The 25,981-nt window shown below is 57.1% G+C and overlaps 9 protein-coding genes across 9 annotated transcripts; 5 read left to right on the forward strand and 4 right to left on the reverse strand.

The window, feature by feature from the left end:
* Positions 1-3,262: 3,262 nt before the first annotated feature.
* On the forward strand, positions 3,263-4,296 carry J7T54_008251 (uncharacterized protein; the record flags this gene model as incomplete). The annotated part of the gene is made up of 2 exons (XM_051509013.1): positions 3,263-3,424; positions 3,631-4,296. The coding sequence occupies 2 exons, from the start codon at positions 3,263-3,265 to the stop codon at positions 4,294-4,296; spliced, it is 828 nt and encodes a 275-aa protein (XP_051359889.1).
* A 51-nt stretch (positions 4,297-4,347) lies between these two features.
* Positions 4,348-11,753, forward strand: J7T54_008252 (uncharacterized protein; the record flags this gene model as incomplete). The annotated part of the gene is made up of 5 exons (XM_051509014.1): positions 4,348-4,355; positions 4,417-4,496; positions 4,552-5,172; positions 5,228-9,286; positions 9,454-11,753. 5 exons carry the CDS (start codon positions 4,348-4,350, stop codon positions 11,751-11,753), a joined length of 7,068 nt encoding a protein of 2,355 aa, XP_051359890.1.
* A 692-nt stretch (positions 11,754-12,445) lies between these two features.
* J7T54_008253 (TATA element modulatory factor-like protein) lies at positions 12,446-15,120 on the forward strand (the record flags this gene model as incomplete). Its single annotated transcript, XM_051509015.1, has 2 exons — positions 12,446-14,131; positions 14,182-15,120. 2 exons carry the CDS (start codon positions 12,446-12,448, stop codon positions 15,118-15,120), a joined length of 2,625 nt encoding a protein of 874 aa, XP_051359891.1.
* A 67-nt stretch (positions 15,121-15,187) lies between these two features.
* J7T54_008254 (uncharacterized protein) lies at positions 15,188-16,291 on the reverse strand (the record flags this gene model as incomplete). The annotated part of the gene is made up of 7 exons (XM_051509016.1): positions 15,188-15,241; positions 15,334-15,428; positions 15,480-15,711; positions 15,768-15,781; positions 15,833-15,935; positions 16,001-16,129; positions 16,250-16,291. The coding sequence occupies 7 exons, from the start codon at positions 16,289-16,291 to the stop codon at positions 15,188-15,190; spliced, it is 669 nt and encodes a 222-aa protein (XP_051359892.1).
* A 291-nt stretch (positions 16,292-16,582) lies between these two features.
* J7T54_008255 (Pre-mRNA-splicing factor-like protein) lies at positions 16,583-18,085 on the forward strand (the record flags this gene model as incomplete). Its single annotated transcript, XM_051509017.1, has 3 exons — positions 16,583-17,717; positions 17,777-17,941; positions 18,000-18,085. 3 exons carry the CDS (start codon positions 16,583-16,585, stop codon positions 18,083-18,085), a joined length of 1,386 nt encoding a protein of 461 aa, XP_051359893.1.
* Positions 18,086-18,166: 81 nt separating this feature from the next.
* Positions 18,167-20,520, reverse strand: J7T54_008256 (Origin recognition complex subunit-like protein; the record flags this gene model as incomplete). Its single annotated transcript, XM_051509019.1, has 4 exons — positions 18,167-18,855; positions 18,940-19,562; positions 19,615-20,030; positions 20,098-20,520. The coding sequence occupies 4 exons, from the start codon at positions 20,518-20,520 to the stop codon at positions 18,167-18,169; spliced, it is 2,151 nt and encodes a 716-aa protein (XP_051359894.1).
* Positions 20,521-21,626: 1,106 nt separating this feature from the next.
* J7T54_008257 (uncharacterized protein) lies at positions 21,627-23,505 on the forward strand (the record flags this gene model as incomplete). Its single annotated transcript, XM_051509020.1, has 4 exons — positions 21,627-21,815; positions 21,864-22,444; positions 22,499-22,732; positions 22,791-23,505. The coding sequence occupies 4 exons, from the start codon at positions 21,627-21,629 to the stop codon at positions 23,503-23,505; spliced, it is 1,719 nt and encodes a 572-aa protein (XP_051359895.1).
* A 103-nt stretch (positions 23,506-23,608) lies between these two features.
* On the reverse strand, positions 23,609-24,366 carry J7T54_008258 (prefoldin subunit-like protein; the record flags this gene model as incomplete). Its single annotated transcript, XM_051509021.1, has 5 exons — positions 23,609-23,667; positions 23,726-23,843; positions 23,895-24,004; positions 24,063-24,224; positions 24,357-24,366. 5 exons carry the CDS (start codon positions 24,364-24,366, stop codon positions 23,609-23,611), a joined length of 459 nt encoding a protein of 152 aa, XP_051359896.1.
* A 452-nt stretch (positions 24,367-24,818) lies between these two features.
* On the reverse strand, positions 24,819-25,280 carry J7T54_008259 (uncharacterized protein; the record flags this gene model as incomplete). Its single annotated transcript, XM_051509022.1, has 2 exons — positions 24,819-25,140; positions 25,189-25,280. 2 exons carry the CDS (start codon positions 25,278-25,280, stop codon positions 24,819-24,821), a joined length of 414 nt encoding a protein of 137 aa, XP_051359897.1.
* Positions 25,281-25,981: the final 701 nt, after the last annotated feature.

Genomic DNA, 25,981 nt, shown 5'->3' on the forward strand with positions numbered 1-25,981 from the left:
CCCCCCCCCCCCCCCCCCCCCCCCCCCCCCCCCCCCCCCCCCCCCCCCCCCCCCCCCCCCCCCCCCCCCCCCCCGGTGGGTCCATTGCTTGTGATCCAGTCAATTGATAGACTAGTATCCGTGCAGGAGGGAGAGGTAGCGAGCTGCGTACTGGATGATGGACTGGACGGGCCTGCCCCCAGTGCCCCCCTGCAGCATTCAAAGTTCGCAGGCACAACTTACATGGGCTCGCTCATAAGGCTCACAGCGGACTGGCGTGGTGGTCCATTCATTGCCTGCCGTGCTGGTGCGCCATTGGCCAGCAAAGCAACCGAAATACGGGGTCCAGTCCAGTCCCGTCCACTCCAGTCCCATCACCGGCTCCTCCGAGTTACCCTGTTGGAGAAATACGGGCAGCCAACTACAACTACAGTAATTAATTCATCAAATCATTCACGGCCATCCGTTCCCCTTCCAAAGTTCCAACATCAAATATGCACAAGTAGGGGTAGCTCTATATAGATCTTGGACTTGTGTCAGTTTGCGAATGTCCGGGTGAACAGTTTCAGTCTCTCTTGGCCAATGGCGGATTCATCACTTGTTGTCCGTTCTGCTTCGATATCCATTACAGGTACAGTGAGTGGCACGAGACGAAGAGCCATGCCATCAGCCAGAGACATCGCGCAACGTATATGTCTGTCTATGTCGCCCGGCATAGACTGGGTCATGGTTCTTCCCGCGTCGTGTCATATGTTCCGCTTGACACCAATTCGCCGCCGTCCTGGATACGTGCATGCACGGGCCGCACGCGCCGGCATTGGTGAGGCTGGTCGATAATGGGCACCCTATACCGCAACCGAACGCTTGAGCCAAATTTGAAGCCAGTCCACCATCCTTCGCAATGACGCACGGCCGCTGCCGATGCTCGGATCAAGACATGATGACTCTTATAGTACACAATGGTCAATGGATAGTTGCGGCAAAATCGAGACTGGACTGCCGTCGGGTCTGACCGCCACAGATCCGCTCGCCCTGCGGGATCTACCTTACACTAGCAGCATCTCGGGCAGATTGGCCCGACCTCCCTCGACAGCAAAACAGGGACATGCTTCCAGTCTGTTCTATGCATTGAGCTGCTGGCAGTACGCACGTCTATCTTCCACGTCGGGTACGTACGTACGTAGTACTCGAAGCGTTGTTTTTCTGCCACTTGCCGCCGAGGTGTTCCGTCCAAGAAGAGCGGTGAAGGGCGGGATGAGCCGTTCCCACGCCGACCATTTCTTGCAGCGAATCAGGATTGCACGCACGCCGGCTGGCGAGGCGCTTGTGGCGTTTGGGAGGCTCGAGGCCGAGTGTGCGTTCGTCTTGGTGGACAGCAAGAAGATACCTGCGTGAGTGGCGCGTCGGTGCCCAGGCCCACATGTACCACCGCCAGTCTCATGCATCTTGCCTCGAGACAGACAGCTCACGCCACGTCTGTGCTGCAGTTGCCCCAGTTGGGCCTCGCCGCATGAGCAGGCGTCGTCAATGCTCGCGTGTTCGCCGGCGCAGATTTTCAAGATTGATTGACTGTTTGTCCAGCTGAAGACCTAAGGAAAGGGGGCGGTCGTGGACAGCACCAGACTCGGGCAATGGTTGAGTACGGTCACCAGACTTTACCTGGTATCATCAGTTCAATCTGGCGCAGCAGCCGCTCAGCGATTGGACCCCGCATTGCTGGACATTGGCGCCTTTCAGGGCACATCAGGTAAATACCATGCTTTCCTCACCAGCGACTGGATCGCAAGTCAGTCGGTGGATAGATGCGAACCGCGTGGGAATAAAAGACGACGCGCAGCTGCAATAGCAACCTGCATGCATGCAGCACGGAGACATCCATTCTGCATGTGTTATGTACGTAGTCGACTCCTTGAAAGGGCTGGAATAGGGCAAGGTTCGCTCATGGCGGGGTGCTTCTTGAGCTAGGGAGGTCCTCGAGGGCATCCGAGGGGCAGGCAGATTGCATCTTGTCTGGGAAGTGCGTCGAAGTAGATGAGTAGGTACCTTAGCCATGTCGAATCGAGGTTGCTCAATCGAGACTCCATCTAACGCTTTGCCTAATGCCGTCCGTGGTGGTGTGGGACACTGGACAGTCGTCCAGAATCTGTGTCTGGTGATGAGGTTTCGCCGTGTATGCCCCGCCCCCAGCCTCCTTTTCCGGCAAGCACCCAGGCGATTTAGAGGCAACAGGTCGCTTCCCAGACTATACGTACGGATACGTAGCAGCTCATCATGTCGGATGGGAGATAAAGTGGCCCCTCATGGCCTATGGGCACATTAGGTACCAATGAACCGACAAGATTCATGCAAGACAATTGTGACCGTGACCGACCAAGGGCCGATGTGAGTGAGGAATAAAGAGGTCCATGTACCCGCTCGCATGCGCCAACAACAACACGATGCTGCAGGACTTTATGCTCCTCCCTCGCCAGTTTTGACGACTTACTTTATCCATATCCTGTACTCATTCATTCCTGAGGAAAGGCACCTTGGCCAAACATTGGGAAAGGGAAGACTGGCGCATTTGTGAAGAGAGGTTCGTGCGACGCTCCGATTCGCCTGCGCAAGACGATCAGGGTGTCCATCGAAGCAAGGGCAGCCAGCGTCATTGGCTCCTTCCTCTCCATTGGCATCACCGCCTGTTTTGCAGCCCCGGGAGGGTGACAGCCAGTCAGTCACGCGCTCGGCTTGATTTATCTCCTCTTCTGTTGGACTTTTGTAACCTCTCGTTTATTCGTTAACAGAATTTTCTCCTCCATCTCGACGGCAGCCCCATCTGGCTACTTACAGAAGCAACGACAATCCGGGGGAGAAGGGTCCTAGTGACGACAGACTCGACAGGGACCAGGGCTCGCTAGACAGCGCGCGCGGGCAATCCAGCCCAGCCAGCGACTGCCGCCAGCTTCTCGCAGGCTTTTTTTGAGGTGGCGGGGAGGTACTGTCCCGGATACAACATTTGCGATATCCAGGGTTTAAGCCTTTTGCGCATCTCCATTCTTCCAAAGGAGCATTGTTTCTCGACGCTGCTCCATGTTGTAACATACGGCGACATTTATTCTTGCGCGCCACTACAGAAGCACCCCAACGCCACATCCCGGCGCATTAGACGAGCACCCAAGCCGTCTGCCCATCCTCGACACCGTCCTCGACGAATCGCTCTCGAAACGCGCATCGACAGCTTCTGTCCAAGCAGCTTCCATGATTGTAACGCCCCAAACACAGATCACGACCTCACGTTTCCACAATGGCCGCGGCCGAGGTGCTGGCGCTCACAGAAAGCTGCTTCGCAAACGGTCATGGCTGCCCGGCAACACAGCCCTCGCAGACTGGGTGGGGTGAGCGCTCGTTACGCGCCCAGCTGAGTTTGATCTCTCAGGCTTGGTCGCTGAAGAGGAGAACAATACAGGTACGTTGTCGCATGGTGATTCTGAAGCATTTTGACTTCCAACTTCCCCAGTCTTAGCCGCTGGAAACCGTCGGGGCCGCGTGCTCGGCTGCTCCCTCACGAGCGGCCCGCTCCAGGAACCTCCTCGCACGCGACCCCGACGACTCAGACACTTGAGCCACGGCCTGGCATTCGTACCATTGCTGACAATACATTCGTTGCTGCAGAAACTCTACACGTCACACACAACGCAGTGCGTCGAGAGGACCCTCATCGTCCCCGCCACATCGACAGTATGGTCTAGAAGAATACCCCGAGGCGCTGCTGAATCGTCAGCATCCTCCACACCCACCTTGGCCGACAAAGTCATGGACCCGAGTGGAACCGATACCTTTGCACGCCGACAGAATTACGCTTTCGATGCTTCAAGTCCCGCGCTGGGATCAACTTCATCTTCATCCCGAGATCGCCAATCCTCAAAAGACCTCTTGAGTGACCCCGCGTTCGACATCCTTCTCGACCTCAACTCGGAGGACGGCCGGCGCGCGCATGCGAAGAAGAAGAAGAAGGCTGCGTCAACACCGTTAAACCTTAACGACAACAACGGCAATGAGAAGAAGGACGATGCCGCTGGCGGCGGCAACGGCGGCAACGGCGACCTAGGCGGAGGCTCAGCTGGGGACGCCGGCGGTGGTGCTGGAGATGGTGGCAATGGCGGTAATGGTGGTGACAAGCCAGAAGACGATTGGGCTACTTTCAGCGGTTCCAAGGCCAAGGCCAACGGCGCGCCCCAGGTCGGAGGACTACCCGACATTCCAACGTCCGACTTTGGCACCGAAGCCTTCCAAGAGATCAAACTTGGCGACGATTCCGGAGGCAAGCCCGCACCTTAATTTTGGATCTACGAGTAATAACAATGATGTTGCAGGAACCTGGGGCAACAAATGGAACGGTGGCGGGTCGACCTGGGACTGGGCTGGAGGTGGAGGCGATTCAGGGGGAGGGGGCGCCAGCGGCGGCGGTGCGAGCCCCTGGGGATCCAAGCCTAAAGACCAGTCCTCATTTGCGTTTGGCTCGAAGAAGGAGAACGAGGGTAAGACGGAGCCCCCCTAGTTTGGACCAGTACGAAGCTAACGACAGTCCTGCAGATGAAGATTGGTTTGCACCGGGCGGAAAGAAGGACAAGAAGAAGATCAGCCTTCTGGATGAGTTCGGCACCTCGGATCCTCCGCCGGCTGTTCCAGACGCTCCGCCGGCGGACGACTTTTGGGGCGCCATCTCCAAGCCCAAGAAGGCGAACAAGAACAATGGTCTTTTCGATGACACTACTGACGCCCCCCCTCCTGTTACTGACGCACCAGCCGCTACGAGTATGGACAACGACTTTGGATGGGGACTTGGCACGGGTAAGAAGAAGAAAAACTCTATTTTTGCAGATGACGAACCCAAGGAAGAACCGAAAAAGGACGAAGGAGGCTGGGGTATGTGGGGTGCCGGGAAAAAGAAGAAGAACTCGATTTTTGCCGATGCCGTTCCCGAAGAACCCAAGAAGCAGGACGACATTTGGGATACTTGGGGCGCCAATTCTAAGAAGGACAAGAAACCGGCCGACGACCTCATACAACTCGACGATGCACCTGCGGCAGGAGGAGGCGGCGACGACGACTTCTTCAACTCATGGGGCAAGAACGAGAAGAAGAAGGACACTTTCTCCTGGGGCGAAGATAACAACGATGATTGGGATCTAAGCACCAAAAAGGACCCCGCAGGTAAGCCGCGGCACACTCGGGAAGTTTATGCATAGGCTGATAATCATTGTCACAGACGAAGCGCGCGAGGCCGAGGAAAAGGCAAAGGCAGACGCTGATGCTGCGGAGGCCGCCTCAGAGGAGGCGGAATTGGCAGTTCTCGAGGGCAAGAAAGCCAAGAAGGGCAAGCTTCTCAAGAAGGAAAAGGAACGGTACGAACTTCTCCGGGAGAAGGTAAAGAAGCGGGCTGAGGAGCAAGCCGCTCGCGAAGCTGACCAAGCCGCCGAAGCGGAAGCAGCAGCCAAAGCCGCCGAGGAGCAAGCGGCAAAGCAGGCCGAAGAGCAGGCCAAAATCGACGCTGAAGCGCAAGCCAAGGCAGATGCCGAAGCTCTCCAGGCTTCTGCTGAGGAAGAAGAATTGGCAAAGCTTGAAGAGAAGAAAACCAAGAGGATGGGGAAGCTACTAAAGAAGGACCAGGCTCGCTACGATATCCTGACAGCCAACTCTGAACGGCGCGCTACGGAGAAAGCTGCCAAGGAGGCCGAAGAGGCACCAGCTCCTGAAGTCGAGGAACCTCCCCCGCCACCGCCTGAGCCGGAAGAACCTGTTGTCGATGAGGCTGAGAAAGCCAGGCTAGAAGCGGAAGCAACTCAAATCGCCGCAGACACCGAGGAATTGGAAGAACTCGAGGCAAAGAAGTTGAAGAGAAATGGCAAGCTGCTCAAGAAAGACCAAGCGCGTTACACCATCTTGAAGGAGGCTGCCGACCAGCGAGCGGAAGCTGCTGCCGCCAGAGAGATCGAGGAGGCCGCTGCCGACCCAGCGCCCGCGCCTGATGCTGAAGGCGAAGCTGCGCCTGTGCCGCCTGAAGCCCCAGACCCTCCTGCCCCTGATGCCGCCGCGGCTAGTGCCGATGATGAAGCAGAAGCAGCCATTGCTGCAAAAGAAGAAGCAGAGTTTGCTGAGCTCGAGGCGAAAAAATCGAAGAAGAATCGACTGGTTAAATCGGAGGACAGAGATCGCTACAATGAACTCAAGGAGCGCATCGACAAACGAGCAGCTGATAGGGCGCAAAAGGAGGCAGATGCTGAGGCAGATGCAGCCGCTGCAGCAGCAACGACTGCTGAAGAACCTCCCGCCCCGGAGCCTGTCAACACAGAGGCTGAGGATGCCGCTAAGGCCGCTGAACAGGCCCAAATCGCAGCCGAGGAGGAGGAAATCAAAGCTCTAGAAGAAAAGAAAGCAAAGAGAGGGAAATTCGCCAAGTCGGCAGACAGGCTACGCTACGAGGAGCTCAAAGAGCGTGCCGACAAGAGAGCCGGGGAGAAAGCACAGAAGGAGGCAGATGACGCCGCTGCCGCCGCCGAAGAGGAGACTCCTGCCCCTGAGCCCGAAGAGCCTCCTGCACCAGAGGTTGACGAAGCGAAGGCTGCTGAAGATGCCGCCATTGCTGCTGAAGAGGAAGAATTGCAATCGTTGGAAGCCATGAAGGCGAAAAAAGGGAGACTGGCCAAAGCTCTTGATCGTGAGCGATACACTGAGCTCAAAGAGCGGTCCATCAAGCGATCTGTCGAAAAAGCGCAGAAGGAGGCCGCAGAAGCAGACGCCGCGGCAGCGGCAGAAGCAGCAGCAGCAGCTGAGCCTGTACCAGAGCCGGAGCCCCCTGCCGAGCCCGAGGCCCTTCCCGAGGAACCAGGGGAAGACCCAGCTGTTGTTGAGGCCGAGGAGGCAGAGCTGCAGGCGCTGGAGAAGACCAAGGCCAAGAAGGGCAGGCTTTCCAAGAGTGCAGATCGTATCCGTTATGAAGAACTCAAGACTCGTGCGGCAGAGAGGGCTGAGAAAAAGGCAGCGGCTGAGGCAGCGGCAGAAGCGCCGCTGGAACCCGAGCCGGAGCCGGAGCCGGAGCCGGAGCCGGAGCCTGAGCCTGAGCCGGAGCCACCAGCTGAAGAGGCCCCAACTGAAGAAGCTCCTCCTGCTGAGGAGGGACTGGGTGATGGAGAAGACCCTGCAGTGGTCGAAGCCGAAGAGCAGGAATTGGCCGACCTAGAGGCGAAGAAAGCCAAAAGAGGAAAGTTGAAGTCCACTACGGACAAAGAGCGGTATGCCGTGTTGAAGGAAAAGTGCGAGAAGAGGAGCGAGGCCCGAGCTGCCCAAGAGGCAGCTGCGCCCGAGCCTGTCGCTGAGGCAGCACCTGAAGCCGAGCCTGAAGCCGAGCCCGAACCTGCTCCAGAACCGCCAGCTGAGGAGGCGCCGCCGGACGAACCCACTGTGCCCGAGGAAGATCCTGCGATAGTCGAAGCCGAGGAGCAAGAGCTCGCAGACCTTGAAGCTAAAAAGGCCAAGCGAGGCAAATTGGGCAAGACTGTCGAGAAGGAAAGATACGCGGTACTCAAGGAGAAAGCCGACAAACGCGCCGAAGCCAAGGCAGCTGCAGCAGAGGCAGATGCTCCGCCAGAACCTGAGGCAGAGGCCCCCCCGGAGCCGGAGCAGGAGCCTGCAGGTGGAGAGATGCCAGAGGTGGACCCAGAAGAACCCGCGGCCGTCCCGGTCGAAGATCCTTTCGATGTAGCTGCCGAGGAACAGGAGATGGCTGACCTTGAGGCCAAGCTAGCCAAAAAAGGCAAGCTTAAATCCAGCGATAAGGCACGGCTTGCTGTCCTGAAGGAGAAGGCTGAAAGCAGGGCGAATGCCGCGGCACCTGCTCCTGAGCTAGAGCCAGAGCAAGAGCCAGAGCCCGAGCCTGCAGCTGCAGAAGAGGAACCTGCGCCGGAGGCTCCTCCAGAAGAGCCTCCCGTTCCTGCTGCTGAAGATCCTGCAGTTATCGAGGCCGAAGAGAAAGAGCTTGCCGACCTAGAAGTGAAGAAAGCCAAAAAGGGACGTCTCGCCAAGTCTGTAGACCGGGAAAGATACGAAGAGCTGAAAAAGCGTGCCGACGACAGGGCGGAAGCCAATGCAGCAGTCGAGGCCGAGGCTGAGCCTGCCCCCAATGGTGCGGAGGGGGCCGGAGAGGCGACAGATGAACCTCCTGCTGAGCTTGAGGCTGCTCCGGAGGCCGATGAGGCTGACGTTGCCGCTGAAGAAGCTGAACTCGCCCAACTGGAGGCCAAGAAAGCGAAGAAGGGAAAGTTATCGAAAAGTAGCGAAAAGGAAAGATACGCTACCCTCAAAGAACGGTCAGACAAGCGAGCAGAGGAGAAAGCAGCAAAGGAAGCGGAGGAGCTGGCTGCTCGTGAGGCCGCTGAAGCGGAAGAAGCGGCGGCGGCGGCAGCGGCTGAGGCTGCCGCCAAAGAAGCAGAAATTGCGGAGATTGCGACCGAAGAGGCAGAACTCGCTGATCTCGAGGCTCGCAAGGCCAAGAAAGGCAAGCTGTCCAAGAAGTCGGAGCGTGAGAGGTACGAGTTCCTCAAAGAGCGGGCTGATGCGCGCGCTGCCGAGCAAGCTGTAGCCGAAGCACCCGCGGACGCAACCGCTGACGAGGATCCCGCCGCCATGGAAGCCGATGAAGCTGCTGCGGCCCAGGAAGTTGAAGAAGCTGAAGCAGCTGAAGCAGCTGAAGCAACGGCCGCAGCGGACGAGGCAGCAGCAGATGATCACGAGCTCCAGGCTCTGGAAGATAAGAAGATTAAACGAGGAGGCAAACTGTTGAAGAAGGATCGCGAACGCCATGAACTCCTTCTCCAAAAAGTTGCCGAGAGAAATGCAGCTCCGGGTGGCGATGCCGAAGCCGCCGCCAAAGAAGCCGAAATGGCTGCTGCTGCTGCTGCTGCCGCCGCGCAAGAGGAAGGGGAAACCGCTGCTCGCGAGGCGGAAGAACTGGCTGCAAAAGAGGCAGCCGAAGCCGAAGCCGAAGCTGCCGCGAAGAAAGAAAAGAAAAAGGATAAGAAATCTTCAAAGGAGAAGGAGAAGGAGGAGAAGAAGGAAAAGAAGAAGAAGTCCAAGGATAAAGATCCAGAGCCCGAACCGGAGCCGGAGCCAGCCCCAGAACCGGAGGCTGAAGTGGAGCCAGAGCCGGAGCCGGAGCTCGACCCGGCCGAAGTGGACGCATTGCTGGAAGAGGTGGATCGTGACCGCAAGCCGCGCGCAACGTCCGAAGCATTCAGTTTCTGGGGCCTAGCGGGCTCCAAGAAGAAGAAGGGTACGTAAACATTCCCATGTCCGAGGCCCCACAGCCAGTGGCAACTCCTGACTGGCTTCACGCCCCTGGCTCACGCACAGCGTCCCGTGCTACCCCAAACCCCCCATTCCAATGTTTCGGTGCAAGCCGAGACGAGCATGAAATAAGATTGCTGACACACTCGACAGCTCTGGAAGATGCAATGGACGGCGAGGATGCGATCCCGCCGCCGCCCCCTGCTGTCCCCGATGCCCCCCATTCTGCGTCTCGTCGCTCCTACGGCAGTCGGTTGACCGACCGACTGAGAGCTTTCGAGGCCTCGCGTGAAGAAGACCTTCCGGCGGAACCCGAGCCAGAGCCTGAACCTGAGCCTGAGGTAGCCGCGCCCCCTTCACCTCCACCAGAGCCTGTTGAGGAGAAGAAGAAGTCGAAATCGAAGAAGAAGTCGTCAAAATCTGCGGCAGCGCCTCCGCCGCCGCCGCCGCCACCGCCAGAGCCCGAAGCAGAGCCCGAACCGACACCTGCCGAGGAAGGCAGTTCATCGGGGCTTCCAGGCGCTTTCCCCGAGGAAGAGCCTGAGCCCGAGCCTGCCGCCGAACCTGCGCCAGCCGATGATGAGATTGTCGTCGAGATAGCTCCCAAGCGAGAGAAAAAGAGCAAGAAGAGTAAGTCCAAGGCGATGGCTGATGCGACGATTCCTCCGCCACCACCTCCGGTGCCAGACCCTCCGTCGGCAATTGCCTCCCCACCGGACGGCGAGGAAGAGCCCCAGCCCGAAAAGAGGCGATCCAAGAAAGAGAGAACGAGGATTAGCCGTGAGGGTGGTTCATCTTGGGGCAACTGGACTGCTGCCCCCGAGCCACCCGAAGAAGCTCCAGCGAAGGAGGAAAGGAAGCGATCTTCGCGTACCAAGACCGAGAGAAGCTCCAAGCGATCCGCCGAGAAGGAGGACAGGGAGAAGGACAAGGAGCGGGAAAAGAAAAAGACGTCCTCAAAGGGTTCCAACTCGGACAAGGCAGACCGCGCCTCTCGCTCCGACCGCCCAGACGGTCCTCCTCCTCGTCCACGGCTGGCAAGCATGTTTACTAGTTCAACACCGCCCATTTCACGCTCCATGTCCACGCGAGAGAAGCGCCCCAGCATGGGTCGCTCCTCACGGAGGAATTCGACAGATCATGGTCTTGCGTCTCCACCCCCTGAAGAGGTACCGGAGATGAGCTCCAAGGCAGCCAAGATCCTGGGATTCGGAAGCTCCAAGGCCGGCACCAGTGAGCGCAGGAAGTCGCGTAAATCGCGTTTACCTGAAGATGAGCCTCTCACGGAAGCCGAGGGCAGTCTCGGGCGGTCTGAACCCAAGTCGGAGCGCCGTCGTTCAAGAAAGCCTACCATGGAAGGCGACGAGCTGATGCCCGATGTGCCGCCAACACCACCCGTGGAAACGACTCTGAAGCGCAAGGCAGGTATCTCCGGGCTGTTCAGCGGCCTAATGACGCCCAAGGCTGACCGCCCGGAGCGTGGTGGACTGCAACGTCGTAGCACCTACGCAACAACTGACGACGAAGCTCGTGGGCCACCGCCACCTCCTCCTCCTCCTCCTCCAGCAGAAGCTGTGCCATCGCCTGTCGACGACCCCGAACGTGAGGCACGCCGAGCCGCGCGACGGGCCAAGAGGGCGGAGCGTGATGCAGCAGCAGCAGCTGCTGCTGCTCCAGCAGAAGAGAGCGCACGCAAGGCCAAGGACGATTCTCGGCGGGAGCACCGCAGACGCGATGAGGATGCCGAGAAGGAGGCGCGCCGGGCGGAACGACGGGCTGCTCGTCAGCGAGAGGAGGAGCAACGTCGCGAAGAGGAGGCGAAGGAGGCGCGCCGGGCAGAGAGACGTCGCATTCGCAGGGAGCGGGAGGCTGCCGCCATGGCAGCCGAACAAGCCGACGAGGGTGCCCCCCGGTCTTCGAAACACGAGCGTCATCGATCGCGCCAGGTCGATCCGTCAGAGGACGAGGCCGAGCGGCGTCGTAGGCGCGATGAACGTCGTGCGGCCAAGGAAGCCGCAGCAGCAGGCCCAGAACGCAGGAAGAGCAGCCGCCGCCATGCTGAGGAGACTGGGGATGAATCAGCATACCCCCGAAAGCAGCGGCGGCGCGAGCGGGAGAGCGCCGCTTGGCCTCACTCGGGAACATCATCCTGGGTCAAGGATCACTCGGACGCACCGCCGCCTCCTCCACCTGAGCAGGCCGAGGACGAGGAGGCGCGGCGCGAGGCTCGACGGGCACGGCGGCGCGCTCGCGCAGCGGAACTGACGGCAGACGAGACAGACGACCCACGCCATCGCCGACGCCGAGAAGACAGGGAGCGTGAGAAGCGCGTGGCCGCTTCGGAAGGGAGCGACGAGCGCCACCAGAGCCGCCGCAACTCCTTGTTCATGGACACTGGCGCGAGCATGAGCGCTACGCCCCGGACCAGCTGGTGGAAGAAGCTGGCGGGATGATGAGACGAGCTGCCACGAGACTACGGTGCCTTTGTTTGATTTTGGAGCACGATCTGCCGTCAATCTTCTCTTTTCGGGCGTATACTATCCATTGCATTGTCCAGCATGGCAACGGTGTCTTGGGTTCAAGTTTTGTGTGTTCTCATTGCCTGTTTGGATTAGCGGAGAGAGCATGTGGTTATGGTGCTGTGCGTGCCGTATAGCAGCGCTTGTGGGGGGGTTGTTTGCCTCCATCTCGTTTGGATAGGCTCGCGATGCCACACGGTACGGTGTGTGTGTGTGTTTGTAGGTTTCCGATACCCATTGTTGGCTTAGCGACAGTAGCTGGCCTACATGATCAGTAGATGAGAAAGGATTAGCGACTGTTGAATGTATTGAGTTTGTGTAAGTATTATGATTCTTCCCTGTACAATCGCGCCGAAGCAAAGCAACTACTATCGGGTAATTTAGCTTAACCTGGAGTGATGAGTGACAGGCGGTACGTACCTCAATTACCCGCCAGTTGGCCTGCCGCCACCTTCAACGGCCAACGCCAACGCCAACCCATTACTTGACTTATCCCCTCTGAAACACGATCACCCCGACTTCAGGCCCGTACACGACACGTAGCGCACTGCGGCGCGCGAACGCGATCGACACTCCGGACATTGATCAGCAGCAACGGGGTCGCGCGACCCAATGTGTCTGCCACCATGGCCGCCTCGGGCAACAAGAGCTCCGCTTGGAGCACCTTCATCTCCAGCGCCATCACGGGCGTGGAGTCCCGACTGGACAACATGTTAGAGGGCGAGGATGGGAACGATCCACTCCAGGCCGACCCCAGCCCCCCCAAGAAGCAGCCGGCGATGCAGGCGCCCATGTCTGCGTCAGCGAAGGCGGCGGCGGCGACACCGGGTACGTGGAGGAGCGTCAAGACCGGGGAGGAGGACACTGCTGACATGGCGATAGCGAGGAGCTCTTCGAATTCGAGGGTGAATGACCGGTTACAAGCGCGCTTAGCAAAGGCCATGGCTGCAAAGGGAGGGGAGAGTAAGGCGTCGCCGAGAAGTTCGTTCGACAGTCGTAGCTCCATGGACCGCCCGTCGCTGGACGTGGTGAATGGCGACAAGAAGGAGGACGGTCTCGCTACCAAGGTCGACGCAGGAAACAGCACAGAGGAGCACGAGGCTGCTGTCGAGGACGGCAAAGCGCCTGTAGACAACCCCGCGACGAGCGAGACGACGACATCACCGCCTCCGCCTCCGCCTCCGCCATCGACAGCGGCGGAGGCCAAAGCCGTGCCCGAAACTACGGAGGCTACGGCTGCTGAGGAAGCGACACCATCACAGGCCGAAACGAAAGAACCCGCCGAGTCGAAACCCAGCGAGGCCATCCCTACGATCACACTCCCACGCGAGGAACTCTCCAGTCTCGCCAAGGACGTAAACAACATGAAGAGTCAGCACCAGGAAGAGATCCAGGAATATGTCGAGCGCATAGACTCTCTTCAAGCCAAGGTCCTGTACCTCTCACGCACAGCAGCCGAGACGGCGAAGAAGACAGGCTCGAGTGCGCCGGCCAACAGTGCGGAGCGCAAAATCGCCGAGAGGGACGAGAGGATTGCGCTCCTCATGGAAGAGGGCGGCAAATTATCCAAGACTGAGGGGCAATTTCGGACAACCATTAAAAGATTGCGGCAACAGGTTGCGGAAAACGAGAAGCAAGCCGACGCTCTGAGGAAGGAGAAGGAGAAGGCGCTCATGGAGACGGAGGCTCTGAAAAGTCGACTCGATGGAGACGAGGAAAGGACCAAAAGGCAGGAAGAGGCGCGCAAGGCAACGGCTGCACTGCAAAAGGAGATTGATGCGCTGAAAAAGGAGGTGAGCGCAAAGGACGAGAGCATGAAGAACCTGGAGCAGGAGCTTCGAGCCAAGTCGGAAAAGGCCGAGGCTGCCACCGTCGAATCGCACAACAAAGCGCTCGCAGTCGAGCGAGAGAAGCAAAAGGCCCTCGAGGACACCATCGCCACCCTCAAAGCTGAGTTGGAAGAGGCGGCCGACAAGGCGCGGCTCGAGAGCCTGGAATGGCGCGAGAAGCTGGACCGAGCTACCGAGAGGAGTCACGCTACGGAGACCGAGATGAAGAACGAGCTCAAGATGATGGAGAGCAAGCTCGAGGCTATGCGCTCTGTTGCCGAAGAGGCGTCATCCGGATCGGGCGGCGAAGGGCAGATCAAGCTCATCCGACAGATCGAGACCCTGCAATCGCAATATGCTACCGCCAGTGACAACTGGCAGGGCATTGAGGCATCATTGCTGGCCAAGGTGGCGAACCTGGAAAAGGAGAGGGACGAGGCTACGAGGCGCGAGTCGGAGATGAGGAAGAAAGCGCGTGAAGCGGTACGTTTTGGTTGTTGCGGAGCGCGAGAGAAAGATGCTAACTGAGCCAGGCTAGCAAGAACCGCCACTTGGAAGACGAGCTCCAAGACTTGCAGCCGGATCTCGCCGCCGCAAAGGCAGAGCTCGAGACCGCGCGCGAACAGCTCGCAGCACTCAGAACATCTTCCAAAGCGACCGAGACAGCCCTCGAGCAAGCCCGTGCTGATCTCGAGAAGCAGCAGCGAGAAGTGGCTCGCGAGCTGCAGAGAGACAGCGAAAAAAGGCCGTGGCCAGAGGAGCCCCTCGGCATTCGTAACAACCAGAGCCGGCCAGAGTCACCGTTGTTATCCATCTCGCGCACCTTTAGCTCGGACCTCGCCGGCTTCCAAATACCGGGGCGGTCAAGGCGGACGCCAGTCGGCAGCATCCCCGACAGCCCCCTGGACGGCCCTCGGAGGATGTCGAGTCAACCGCCTGGCCGGGTCGCGAGCGGTCTCTCCAACGTGGGCTCTCCCCAGCCTCTGCCGACCCCCTTCTCGCCATTCGAGGCACCCAGCGAGCCAACAAACATGAGGTCTCCCTCGTTGGCAGGCCACGACGATCCAGCCGAGAGCAAAGCCCCTTCGTCACCCCGGCACGTGGCGCAAGACATGATTTCAGTGTCCACCGTCGGTGCTGGTCCCTCCGTGCAGCTCGTCGAGCGGATGAGTGCAGCCATTCGGCGTCTCGAGGGGGAAAAGGTCGCCGCCAAGGAGGAGATGGCGCGGATCTGCGCACAGCGAGACGAGGCCCGCTCCGACATGGTCGGTCTCATGAAGGAGATCGAGTCGGCCAAGGGGGCGGCGGACAAGGTCCAGGCACTCGAGAAGGAGTTGGCCGACATCAACGGGCGGTACCAGACCACACTGGAGATGCTGGGCGAGAAGAGTGAGTTGGTGGAGGAGCTACGGGCTGATGTGCAGGACGTGAAAGCCATGTACCGTGAACTGGTCGAGAGGACGGTGAAATGAGCGAGCGAGCGTGTATCAAATGATTTCCGATAGTCAAGCTTGATTCATAATCATTAGAGCATCTACACTAGGTCAGGTTGACGCCCTCACGCTCTGCACCCTGTAATATATACCGGCGCACCTGCATCAGAAGAAAAGAAAGTGGTCAGTCTAGTGGTCATTGGCTTTGAAAGGGAGTTTGCTTGAGCATGGGGTAGCAGTCAGCGTACGTACATCCTTGTCGGGCGCGAGGTCGAGGGCGAGCATATCCTCCGCGTTCTTCAACGCATGATCGGCACCTTCTTTGAGCAGGAGCACCGCAACGTCGCCTGCGTTTTGTCAGTCAACTTGTCTTCTTTCCTCGCGCAAGCCAATCTTACCGTGACCCTCGGCGATGGCATGGTGCAATGGCGTGAACCCCTCGACATCCGTGGCGTTGAGCGCACTGCGGTTGCGGAGGAGGAGGGTTACCATGGGGGCGGATCCAACGGCCGCAGCGCGATGGATGGCGTATTGGCCCCGTTTATCGCGGACGCGTGTAGAAGCCTTGTTCTCGATGAGGAGGCGTGCTGTGTCGAGATTCTTCTTGGACGCGACAAAGTGCAAGGCGGTCTGGTGAGGTTAGGCAGTCTGGCCACGCTTACGTACAAGTGAATATAGAGACTTACGGCACCACTGTTATCTGATCATGTCAACTGGCTGTCTCGAAGACGAAGGAAGGGGAGGCCAATACTTTTCTCGTTGACGTCGGCGCCTTTCTGTAGGAATAGTCTTAGAATGGGCTCGCTGTCGACAACGCTGGCTGCGATCATGAGGGGTGTCCAGCCGCTGCCATCCTGCGCATATACGGTCAGAGATCGTGGTCCAACATGTGAGAGTTCCTGTTGATGATGGCACCTACCTGTACGTCTGGGTCGAAGGACTTTTGATTGGCGAGGAGCACCACAATGTCGAGATTGTTGGATGATGCGGCCCAGTGGATGGGGAGACGATCATCGTCATCTCTGCGCTGTGAAAGCTTGGGATCGGTCTGAGACGTTAGAAGGAAATAAGGGTGTCTGCTGAGCATGTCTTTACCTTGAGGAGCCCGTCTGCCACACTCACTGCCTCGTGTAAGTCACCATGAAGCGGCAAGGATGAATCGGCTTACCTTGGCCGAGACGGGCGGCCGTGTGTAGAGGGAACTTGTCATCCTCGCTTGCCATGACTGAAATGTGATGAATTTGATGTGGATGTCTCGTGCTACTTGAAGACAGTTATCAAGTTTGTAATGGGGTGCGGCACTGGAACATGTTAGTTACATGGCGATGCGCCGATGATGGCGCGGAGTGGCTGCCTTGTACACCTGCTGTGGCGCTAGCTTCACCAGCCACTAACACCGCCACACGCGGCTGCAGCCTCCGTCGTTTTTTCTGAGTTGGACAGGGACGCTCGACACTGTACATGTAATTGTCTATCATCACCAACATCACCATCCGTAGCCATGGAGAACCCAGAAGCAACCCCTGCGCTCGGTGCGCTGGTATCGCAGAATGCTACCGTCTCGCGACAATTGTACACACGACCAGCGGCGCCATCAAACTCCGCGTCCACCGAAGCCGCCAACAAACGCCAGAAACTCGACGACGCGTCCTTTGAGGACCCCATGATGAAGCATCGCTACCTCGCCGAGTACAGTACGGTAGAGAAACTGCCGGCCTCTATTGCTGCGAAGCAACCTGGCGCGAAGCCCAAGAAGAAGACAATCACGAATGCGGTCGTGAAGCGACCGACACAGAAGCTATTGGAAGGTCCTGGCGGCAGCGGCAGCAAATCTGGCGACGGGGCGACGCGCGAGGCGGGCATGGACTTGACGACCAAGGGAACGCCACAGCTTGTACAGCCTCGACCCGAGTGGCATCCTCCATGGAAGCTGATGCGTGTTATCTCGGGCCATCTTGGTTGGGTTCGCGCATTGGCTGTCGAACCCGGGAACAAGTGGTTCGCGAGTGGTGCTGGTGACCGGACCATCAAGATCTGGGACATGGCGACGGGCGGGCTGAAGCTGACGTTGACGGGACACATCAGCACTGTTCGTGGGCTGGCCGTCTCCCCCCGTCACCCATACCTTTTTTCCTGCGGCGAGGACAAGATGGTCAAATGTTGGGATCTCGAGACGAACAAGGTCATTCGGCACTACCACGGTCACCTGAGTGGTGTCTACACTCTTGCCATCCATCCCACCCTGGACGTCCTCGTCACGGGTGGCCGCGACGGCGTGGCCCGTGTGTGGGACATGCGCACGCGCAGTAACATCCACGTCCTCTCCGGCCACAAGCAGACAGTCTCGCAGCTTGTGTGCCAGGAGACGGATCCGCAGGTCATTACCGCCTCGCTCGACTCGACCGTGCGCATGTGGGATCTTGCCGCCGGCAAGTCCATGGGTGTCCTGACACATCACAAGAAGGGCGTGCGAGCGCTGGCGACGCACCCGGAGGAGTTTACTTTTGCTACGGGCAGCACGGGCAGTATCAAGCAGTGGAAGTGCCCGGAAGGTGCATTCATGCAGAACTTTGAGGGCCACAACGCCATCATCAACACGTTGAGCGTAAACCAGAACAATGTCTTCTTCTCGGGAGGTAAGAGAGACCCAACAGCAGTGCGATGACTACTTTGCGGATGCTAATTCCTTCGACAGCTGACAATGGATCCATGAGCTTCTGGGATTGGAAGTCGGGACATCGCTACCAGTCCATGGACACCATGGCGCAGCCAGGCTCTCTAGACGCCGAGGCGGGCATCATGAGCTCAACATTCGATCGTTCGGGACTCCGCCTAATCTGCGGCGAGGCAGACAAGACCAGTAAGTTCACTCCACGTACAGCCCTACATGAACAGCAGAGTGACTAACACGTCAACAGTCAAAGTCTGGAAGCCCGATGAGAAGGCCTCTCCCGAGACACACCCACTCCAGTGGACACCAACACTGCAGCACCGTAAATTTTGATAGGGTCCGAGAAGGAATACACGTGATCATCGAACGATGCTTTGGAGGCTGCGCCTCGGGTATCTTACTCTATATCTAATTCTACACGCCAATACCGAGCATTCTGAGCTCCACATCGTCACGGAGCGCCATTCTCACCTCGTCTTCCGCAATGGCCAGGCGGAGCTTGCTGGATCGCTCGGCGCGCTGCGCTTCCAGAATCACAACACCAGCGGCTGCAAGCTCTATAGCCGCTGTGTGAATGTATGCGGGACGGCTCACGTCGGATGTGTGGCCGGCGCGAGCGCCTCCGGGGAGGATGAGTGCGAGTCCCGGGTTGGAAGAGGAGGCGCGGAGGTTCGCACGATGCAGCTCGTCGAGGGTCTCGCCAAACGTCGTCTCGACCAGTCCTGACCTGCGGATGCGTAGCATGAGCATGGCCATGAGTAGCTTGGACATGAGGGGCAGACTCTTGAGGTGTTGCTGGATGGGGTTGGTGGTGGCCTCATTGATGGCCTTTTTGATGGTGGCAATGGTGACCCGGCCGCGGTTGGAGCTGGGCTTCGATCCATCGGCGCGACCTGTCTTGCTAGGCGTGCCTGGATCGCCTTGTATGTCGCCTTCTGCGAGCTCGACGGCGCGACGACAGATATCGAGGGCGCGACGGGCGTCTCCGCTGACGGCGGCTACCTTTCGACTAGCAAATTGAATGGCGTCTGGATCTACAATTTTGCCCGGAACACCTTCTAGTCGTGACTGGATGATCTTCATGAGTTGGTCGTGGTTGTAGCCTGGAAATGTGATTCGTGTCAAACCTGGCATGTGCGTTAGCGTCTACTAGTAACCAAGCTTGAGCTGTGCATGGGGCGACCTACCTAGCCGACTGCTGATTTTGTTGCTGAGCGTGCGCTCTGGCAGGTCCATGGTATTCGCCACGGCTAGGACAATAAGTCGACTGTGACGGAGCGTAGGCCAGTTGAAAAAGTTGTACATGACCGCCTGGTTCTTGGTGACGAGCTGGTCGAGCTCATCCATCAAGACTACGCACGGCGTCCGTCGCGGACTTGGGTTGCTGAACTCCCGCTCCAGCAGATCGAGAGCTTGTGCCGGACTCGCCCGTTGGCCCTTCAGTGCCTCCCACAGCAAGGTGTATGACTGATGCGGATCTGTAATCTTCATGCCGTTGATCTCGACAAAGATGAAATCATCCAGCTCGTCCATGTTGACAGATTCCTCCAGCCTGCCAATCACCTCGCGGACCGTGGCCGTCTTGCCCGTGCCAGGGGTGCCTGAGATGTAGATGCAGTTACCGGCGCCGTCGCTGATGGCGGCTTCGAGATGCGAGTACACCAGCGAGAACTCGCCTTCGCGGCAGGGCAGACTGGTGGGAACGGACGAGACGTGCAGACGGCTGCGTGCTACCTGGAAAGGCGAGCCCTCGATCTGGCTCGGTGAGAGTTTGCGAGTGGCCAAGGGTGTAAATTCGAGTGTCTTGTTTCTGGAAACTGTTAGGTGATCAGCGACTAGCAGGGGAGACCATGGCACCTCACCTTTTTCTTGAGGCAGGGGTTGCGACACTCCGCCTGGACTGTGGCGTCGAAGCGTTCATTCCACGCCCAGTCTTTGTTGGTGTCTGAGGTGGTAGATAGTCATCTTGTGGCGATCGACTCCTCGCGCGTCTGCGCTTTCTCGTGGCCTTGGTCTTGTCCTTGACCATTTGGATCATCTTGAAAACATCCTCGGGGCTCTGGAGAACCTCTTCCCATATGAACTCGTCCGTATACGAGGCTGTCCGTGTGTTGCAGCCCCTGCGACAAATAAATGTCTTGCCATAGTCCGGTGACTGCCTCGGCACCTTTCCGCCGGGGTACTCTTTCTCAAAAGCGCCCAGAGATATGATCTTTGCTTTGCCATTGATAGACGCCAAGGGGTTGACATCCCACGAAGGCGTGATGTAGAGCTCATTCTACGCTCGTTAGCGTCCAAATCCCGCCAAAGCAGAGGCCAGGCCAAGGATAGTCGGCTTCACCCACTGGAAGATAATCTGTCCTCTTCTTGTCCTTGTTGCGAATCTCACGCTCCGTCGAGAACCACATAAAATTCGCGCTCATCTCCTCCTCCCCATCATCGTCCTCGATGAACTCGCAAATCATGCCAATCCATGCCTCGCCGCTCCCTTCGGCCTTGAGCAGGACACAGTCGCCAATTCGGCACGCAAACTCGCCAATCTTGGCACCGACAATATTCCTGGAGGACACTTTTCGCCGTTTGCGCTCGCCAGTTGCTTCATAGCCGGCAGGGTCTCGCGGTGGCGCTGATGTAGTCGCCGAGTCGTAGATCCATTCCCAGGGCAAATCTTCGCTGCCGAGTTCGTCGTCCGAGTCCTCGCGCGACACGCCCTTTGGTGACCGTCGTTTCCGTAGCAAGTGTACTGGAGAGTGACCCTGAGCAGTCATTTTGCCGTGGTTGTGGGTTGCGTGCCTTAACGAGAGAGGTTCTGGTCATTAACGCGTCTGGGAGACGCGTCGTTGACCTGGAACGGTTAGTTGCATAACCCCGCTAAATCGGTCTATGTTCAGATCACGCAATTGTCGTTTAGCAGTCAGACCACAGTCAGCAATCTACCTTCTTTATTTGTTACAACTTAGATGTTCACTGCCAGTTTCAAAGTGGGCGGGGTGATGTTGAATTATTGAACGATTGCTCAAACGTAGGGCTTGCGGGCCCCGTCCCCCAAGTGCCCCTCTACAAGTAGGACTCAGGAGATGATCAGCTACAGCAGCCTCGATCAGGTATCAAACTATTATCTGTGCTACCAACATGGTATACTATTATTTACAGTAGGTAGTTTAGGGGTACCAGATCCGGGTTCGCACTCCCCCGAGCACATGTAATCTGGAGCAGCAGCAAGGGGCGAAGGGCCAGCTCAGGATTCAAGCATAACTGCTTCCACACTCAACCTCGGTTTGTACCAAAAATGTTCTGAAAGCTGTCATGTATTCTTAAACTGATGACAGGGCCGGTCCCTACTACATTGCCGCATCCAAGGGCTGGAGCTTGCTCTTCCTGCGGGCGAGTGGGCATAAGAGGAACGGCTCTATTTGAAGACCCTCCCAAGAGCCTGCGGGTAAGATCTTCCCTGACCAGTAGGCCCCATAGACCCCAAAGACCCCAATTTGGAAAGGAATTCTATCTCGTAATCGACGTAAACAACAACAGGGCAGGCCTGAGTCGTCCCGTGTTTGTGTTTGATAATGCACGCTACAATCACATTCCGGCAGTAACAGCTCAAGGTCAGCCCAGTGTCTGGCGAAGGACATATAGATAATTGAGGGGAATAAAAGCAGACCAGGAAGCCTGTTGGGTGGCTGTAGCTGGTAAAGTACCTTCCCTAAAGTGCTTTGTCGTCCTTCAGGCAACTACCTTACCCAACAGCAGCCTCGCCTTCCTCCACCCACTCACTCTCACCATTCATTGCCTCCTCACTTTCTTCAACCCTAAATATAACGCCAATAATTGGGTCCGTTCATCTTGCAGTCCAAGCCATCTGTATAATATCACCATGGGCAACTTCGAGAACAATGGCTGGCGCATGGCCTCAGGACGCGGTCGTGGCGGCCGTGGCGGCCGCGGTGCGAAGAGCTTTGCTAAAACGGAGTCCATGCAATCTATTAAGGCTTTGCAAACCCAGAAACGCGGTGAGGATAAAGAGAGGCTCAAGAGAAAGCGCGAAGAGTCGGCACAACTTGAGGTAAGCCCAAGATGCACGGACTTTATCACGGATCTAACGAGTGCCCAGGGTGCGTTTATCATCGCCAGCGAGCACCTCGTACCCGATGAGATCAGGGAAGAAGGATTCTTTGACCAGGTCGCCAAGGAAACTGGTTGCACTATCGAGGAGTCACCTCTGGCGGATGGTTTTCACATGCTCGTTCTGCGTAGTCAGGATAAGATGCAAATGGACGCTGCACACAGCGCCATAGCCAACAGGCTGCACATTCTACGCCAGATTCAGCGTTCCTTCTCACGAACCCTGTTCCTCCAGTCACCAGCACGGTCGGACTGGGCTGCAATGATCTCCATGGAGGTGTCAGAGAGACCGTTTGTCATTGACAAGAACCTGTTGCGTGGACTTCCTGCTGCCGAGCACCCGGCCGTCATGTCAAGTCTCCTGGATCGGCTTGTTATTGACGTTCCCAATGCTGCCTACGGCGCCATGAACCTACCATCAGCGCAGTTCCTTGAAATGCGAATTTCGTTCGGTCGGCTCAATATCGAAAAGAGGAGGAAGGATGTGCCAGATAAGCTGTCCTATCGATCCTTTGAGAAAGCCCTCAGTTCCTACCAGAGCCGCGGCCATGCTGCCGCTCTTGCAACACGGTTAGTTGACCTCCCTGGTGTCTAATGTGTCCATTGTAACTCACGTCTACCCAGGTTGGCAGACCTGCAAAATGTAGACGAGGCCATAAATCTGCTCACTCGCCGCGGAGGTCCCGGCTTGTCCGTGGACGAGTGCACGAGGCGAAACGAGCTGATCACGACCATTCGAGATATCGAGATGCAGAGCGAACTACGGGCTGTGATCCTCGAGGAACGTTTGGGCAACGAAAGACTAGAGCAGCCCGTCGCTGTGCCACACCTAGACTGGTGCGCGATTGCGCCTGAAGAGTAAGACTAAGGTGCAAGATGGTACTTGTGTGACACCGAGCTAACCTGAGTTTTGTAGAGACTTTGACTGGATGCTCCGCATCAGCTCAACAATCAGCCAAGAGATACCTGCTCGATATAAAGAGTACCTGAAGAATATCAGTTTCGAGTGGAGCAAAGACGAGACAATGGGGGCATTTGAGCTCCTTTGGCCTCGGCTGAGTCGCCCTTGGACGGTCAAGGGTATCGATATCATCAAGACCTGCGTCAAAAGCTCGCTGATTGTTCCATTAGCGGGCACACAATACGTAGTCGAGGTCAGCGCGACTCGCCAGTGGAATGACAGGCTCCAAGCTAAGCCCCTCACGACATGGACTATCGAGATGTATTCGGAGCATTGGGAGGAGGCCATGAACCTAAGCGGTAGAGATGGCCGTGACTGGGGCTCGGATTTCAAAAACGTGTGGCATGAGGAGGCGCCCGGTCATAGTCTCCGTCAGAGGCTCGACCAGTTCGTTCGTTGCATCCTTACCGTACAGGATACACTCCGCGGCTTAAGTAATGCAGAGCAAGTACACAGTGGGAAACAACAAGGGCTTCAAGAGAAAATGGAGATCACCAACCACGAGCTGATCGACATGAACTTCGCAAGAACCCCCGAGGCACTCACAAGCCCTAGAAGGGCTTCAGTGGCTGTGTCGACCATGTTCGAACATTTGCATATGGGCGGCGGACACGAAGAAAAGGACAACGATCAGGAAACCGATTCGTCCGAGGACTTGATCGAGCTTTGAGATTCTGAAATCCTCAATCGGCACGTCCGCAGGACGGGTGCTTCATGAAAGCAATGTGAAGGTGCGCCGTTGGAGTTGAAAAGGTTTATTGTCATTTTTTTTTTCATGCGGCTTGCGCTTCTTCGCCCTGGGCCTGCTGGGCCATGATCTTCTGCCTTAGTACTGGGAGCTATTGTTAGCGGCGAGAGCCCGGAGAAGAAATTATGTAGTTTCGACTTACCCTCCTCAATCGTCCGCGCATTTTGCTGTTTCCGTTGCACAATGGTCTCGAGATCTTTCAAGTTATTTGTGAGGTCTGTCACCTTGTTCTCGTAGAATTTCGCGGCCGATTTGAGATCCTGTGAATGCGTGAGCCTCCCGCTACATCAACCCGACGACGGTCTGCCTACCTTTTCCACGAGAAACCCTGTTCCAATATCCACCAATACACGATCGGTATTCGTCAACTGTCCGCTCACGTACAGCGAGTTTGTCAACGGGACCAGCACATTATTCGACCCTGATGCCCTAGTCAGCTTGAACTGCTCCTTCGCTGCGCGCACGGCACGAGTGCCTACCCTCTGCGGCCTGTTGTCGCGACTTTACGACGCGCAAGCAATCTCGGAACTTGTTGGACGCGCCGTGAAGCTGTTGGAAGGAGTTGGTGAGGTGTTCGAGCTCCTCGTCGAGCTGCTTCTTGACTTGGGCGAGCTGCTCCGGATGGAGCGTGTCGAGGTTGACTGTGAGCAGTGTCAGTGAGCTTGAGACGTGGAGAGGCAACGGAGAGGTTCGGGACCTGATTCCCCTTGTTGCTGGGCGGACATTGTGCTGGTTGTAGATGCGAGAGCTGTCTTTTGAAGCTGCGCTGCGACGCCCCGCCATGGTGGTGAGGTCGAGTGTGGACCTTGCCTGGACTTGCCCCACCCACCTTGCCCAACGGCTGCAGGTGTTTATGACTACTTGGTAGGTAGGCAGAAAATATATTTACAAAAGATACACAATTCCTTCATCAACATGCAACAGTACGAATCTCTGGCGCTCGCCGCATCGAATTGTCCCTCCTGCGTGTGAGATTACTTCCGGCAGGGAAATATTTCATCGTAGCCCGGCAAAGGCTTCTGATCCAACTGATAGTTGACCCTACAATACGAAAGGGGTAACAAAGCTCGAATTGATACGTGTCGAAGAGGCGAACAGCTCTCGAGGGCATGGATCGCTTTGATTACTGAGCAAGGTCGTACTGAGCTGGTAGGTACAATCAAAGCAAGCCACTTCGTTTCCGTACAAACAGCATCCTCCCTAGTCTCGCCTAGCGAAACATCAGCGCTGCCTAGTTAGATCCATTTGTTGATCCTCATGGTGACATTTCCAAGAGCGACACTGTCCAGGTTGGCGCCCCTTGCCTCAACGGCATAGTCGTCATTGAGCTCGGAAACGGTGAAGGTCTTGGTCTTGGAACCCCAGGGGCAGTCCCAGTACACCTTGCAGATTTTGGTCTCGCCGTCCCAAAGCTCAAAGCTGCCCTCGGTGCCAGAGGAGGCATCGGACCGGCCACAGGCAGCAAATCCGGCCTGGTTACCAGGCTTGATGGAAGTCTTCTGGACTTGTTCGACCGAAATCTCCCTGTCCTTGTTGTCGTATGCAAAAAACTTGCCCCTGGACAGTGTGAGATTTATTCGATGGACTTGCACAGACTCATCTTACCAATGGAGGTACACGTTTTGAACCGTGATTTGGTTCTGGCTCATCGCCGACTGCGTCTGCAGGAGGATGTAAACCCACTGAGCATAAGCCATCTTGAATGAAGTTCCGGGAATACTTTATAGCTTGGGATTTAGCTGGAGGAGGTGCTCGTGAAGAATGTTGTTGATGGTGTTGGTGATAGGAGTGTAGTAAGACCCGCGAGAGGAACACCTTTATATACCCTTTCGGAACATCAATATCCGCAGCTTCGAGATAGCCCAACGTAGCCAGCGAACGGCAACAGCTGGACCGCCTCGAGTGTCGTTTCACCCCCAGTGGAAAGTTGCGATGCGACGACAGAAGACCTCGGGTGTGCCAGCGTCTTCTTTGGTTTGCTCTTGCAGGCTTGCGTCGGGGAACACGATGCCTCCTCCGCGTGGAGTCTATTCCAGAGAGTTAGATGTATCAGCAATTATGCCTTCCGAAGATCCCTTTGCATTCACCACAGTCTGCCTGCAAGCTGATATCGATGGGAACTGGAAGGTAAGACCAGTCTGTGAGACAAAGATGCGAACTCTTAGTTTTCTTGCGTAAAATTCCACACATTTATGTAATGCAGATCATCTTTTCCTTGACTGGACGTCGCCAGCGGGCAAAAAATGTAACGCGCCGTGGCTTCAAGGTACTTGATGCCGCAGCAGGACTCAGTTTCTCCCCGGCGAGAGAGGTTCGGCGTGATACATCAGCAGCACGGGAGGGAAACGGAAAGAAAGCGTTCCACTGCAGCGCAAATTTATTGACACTATCGTATGTT

Source organism: Emericellopsis cladophorae (genome assembly GCF_022114955.1).
Source record: "Emericellopsis cladophorae strain MUM 19.33 chromosome Unknown NODE_53_length_152837_cov_119_966064, whole genome shotgun sequence".
NCBI lineage: Eukaryota > Fungi > Ascomycota > Sordariomycetes > Hypocreales > Bionectriaceae > Emericellopsis > Emericellopsis cladophorae.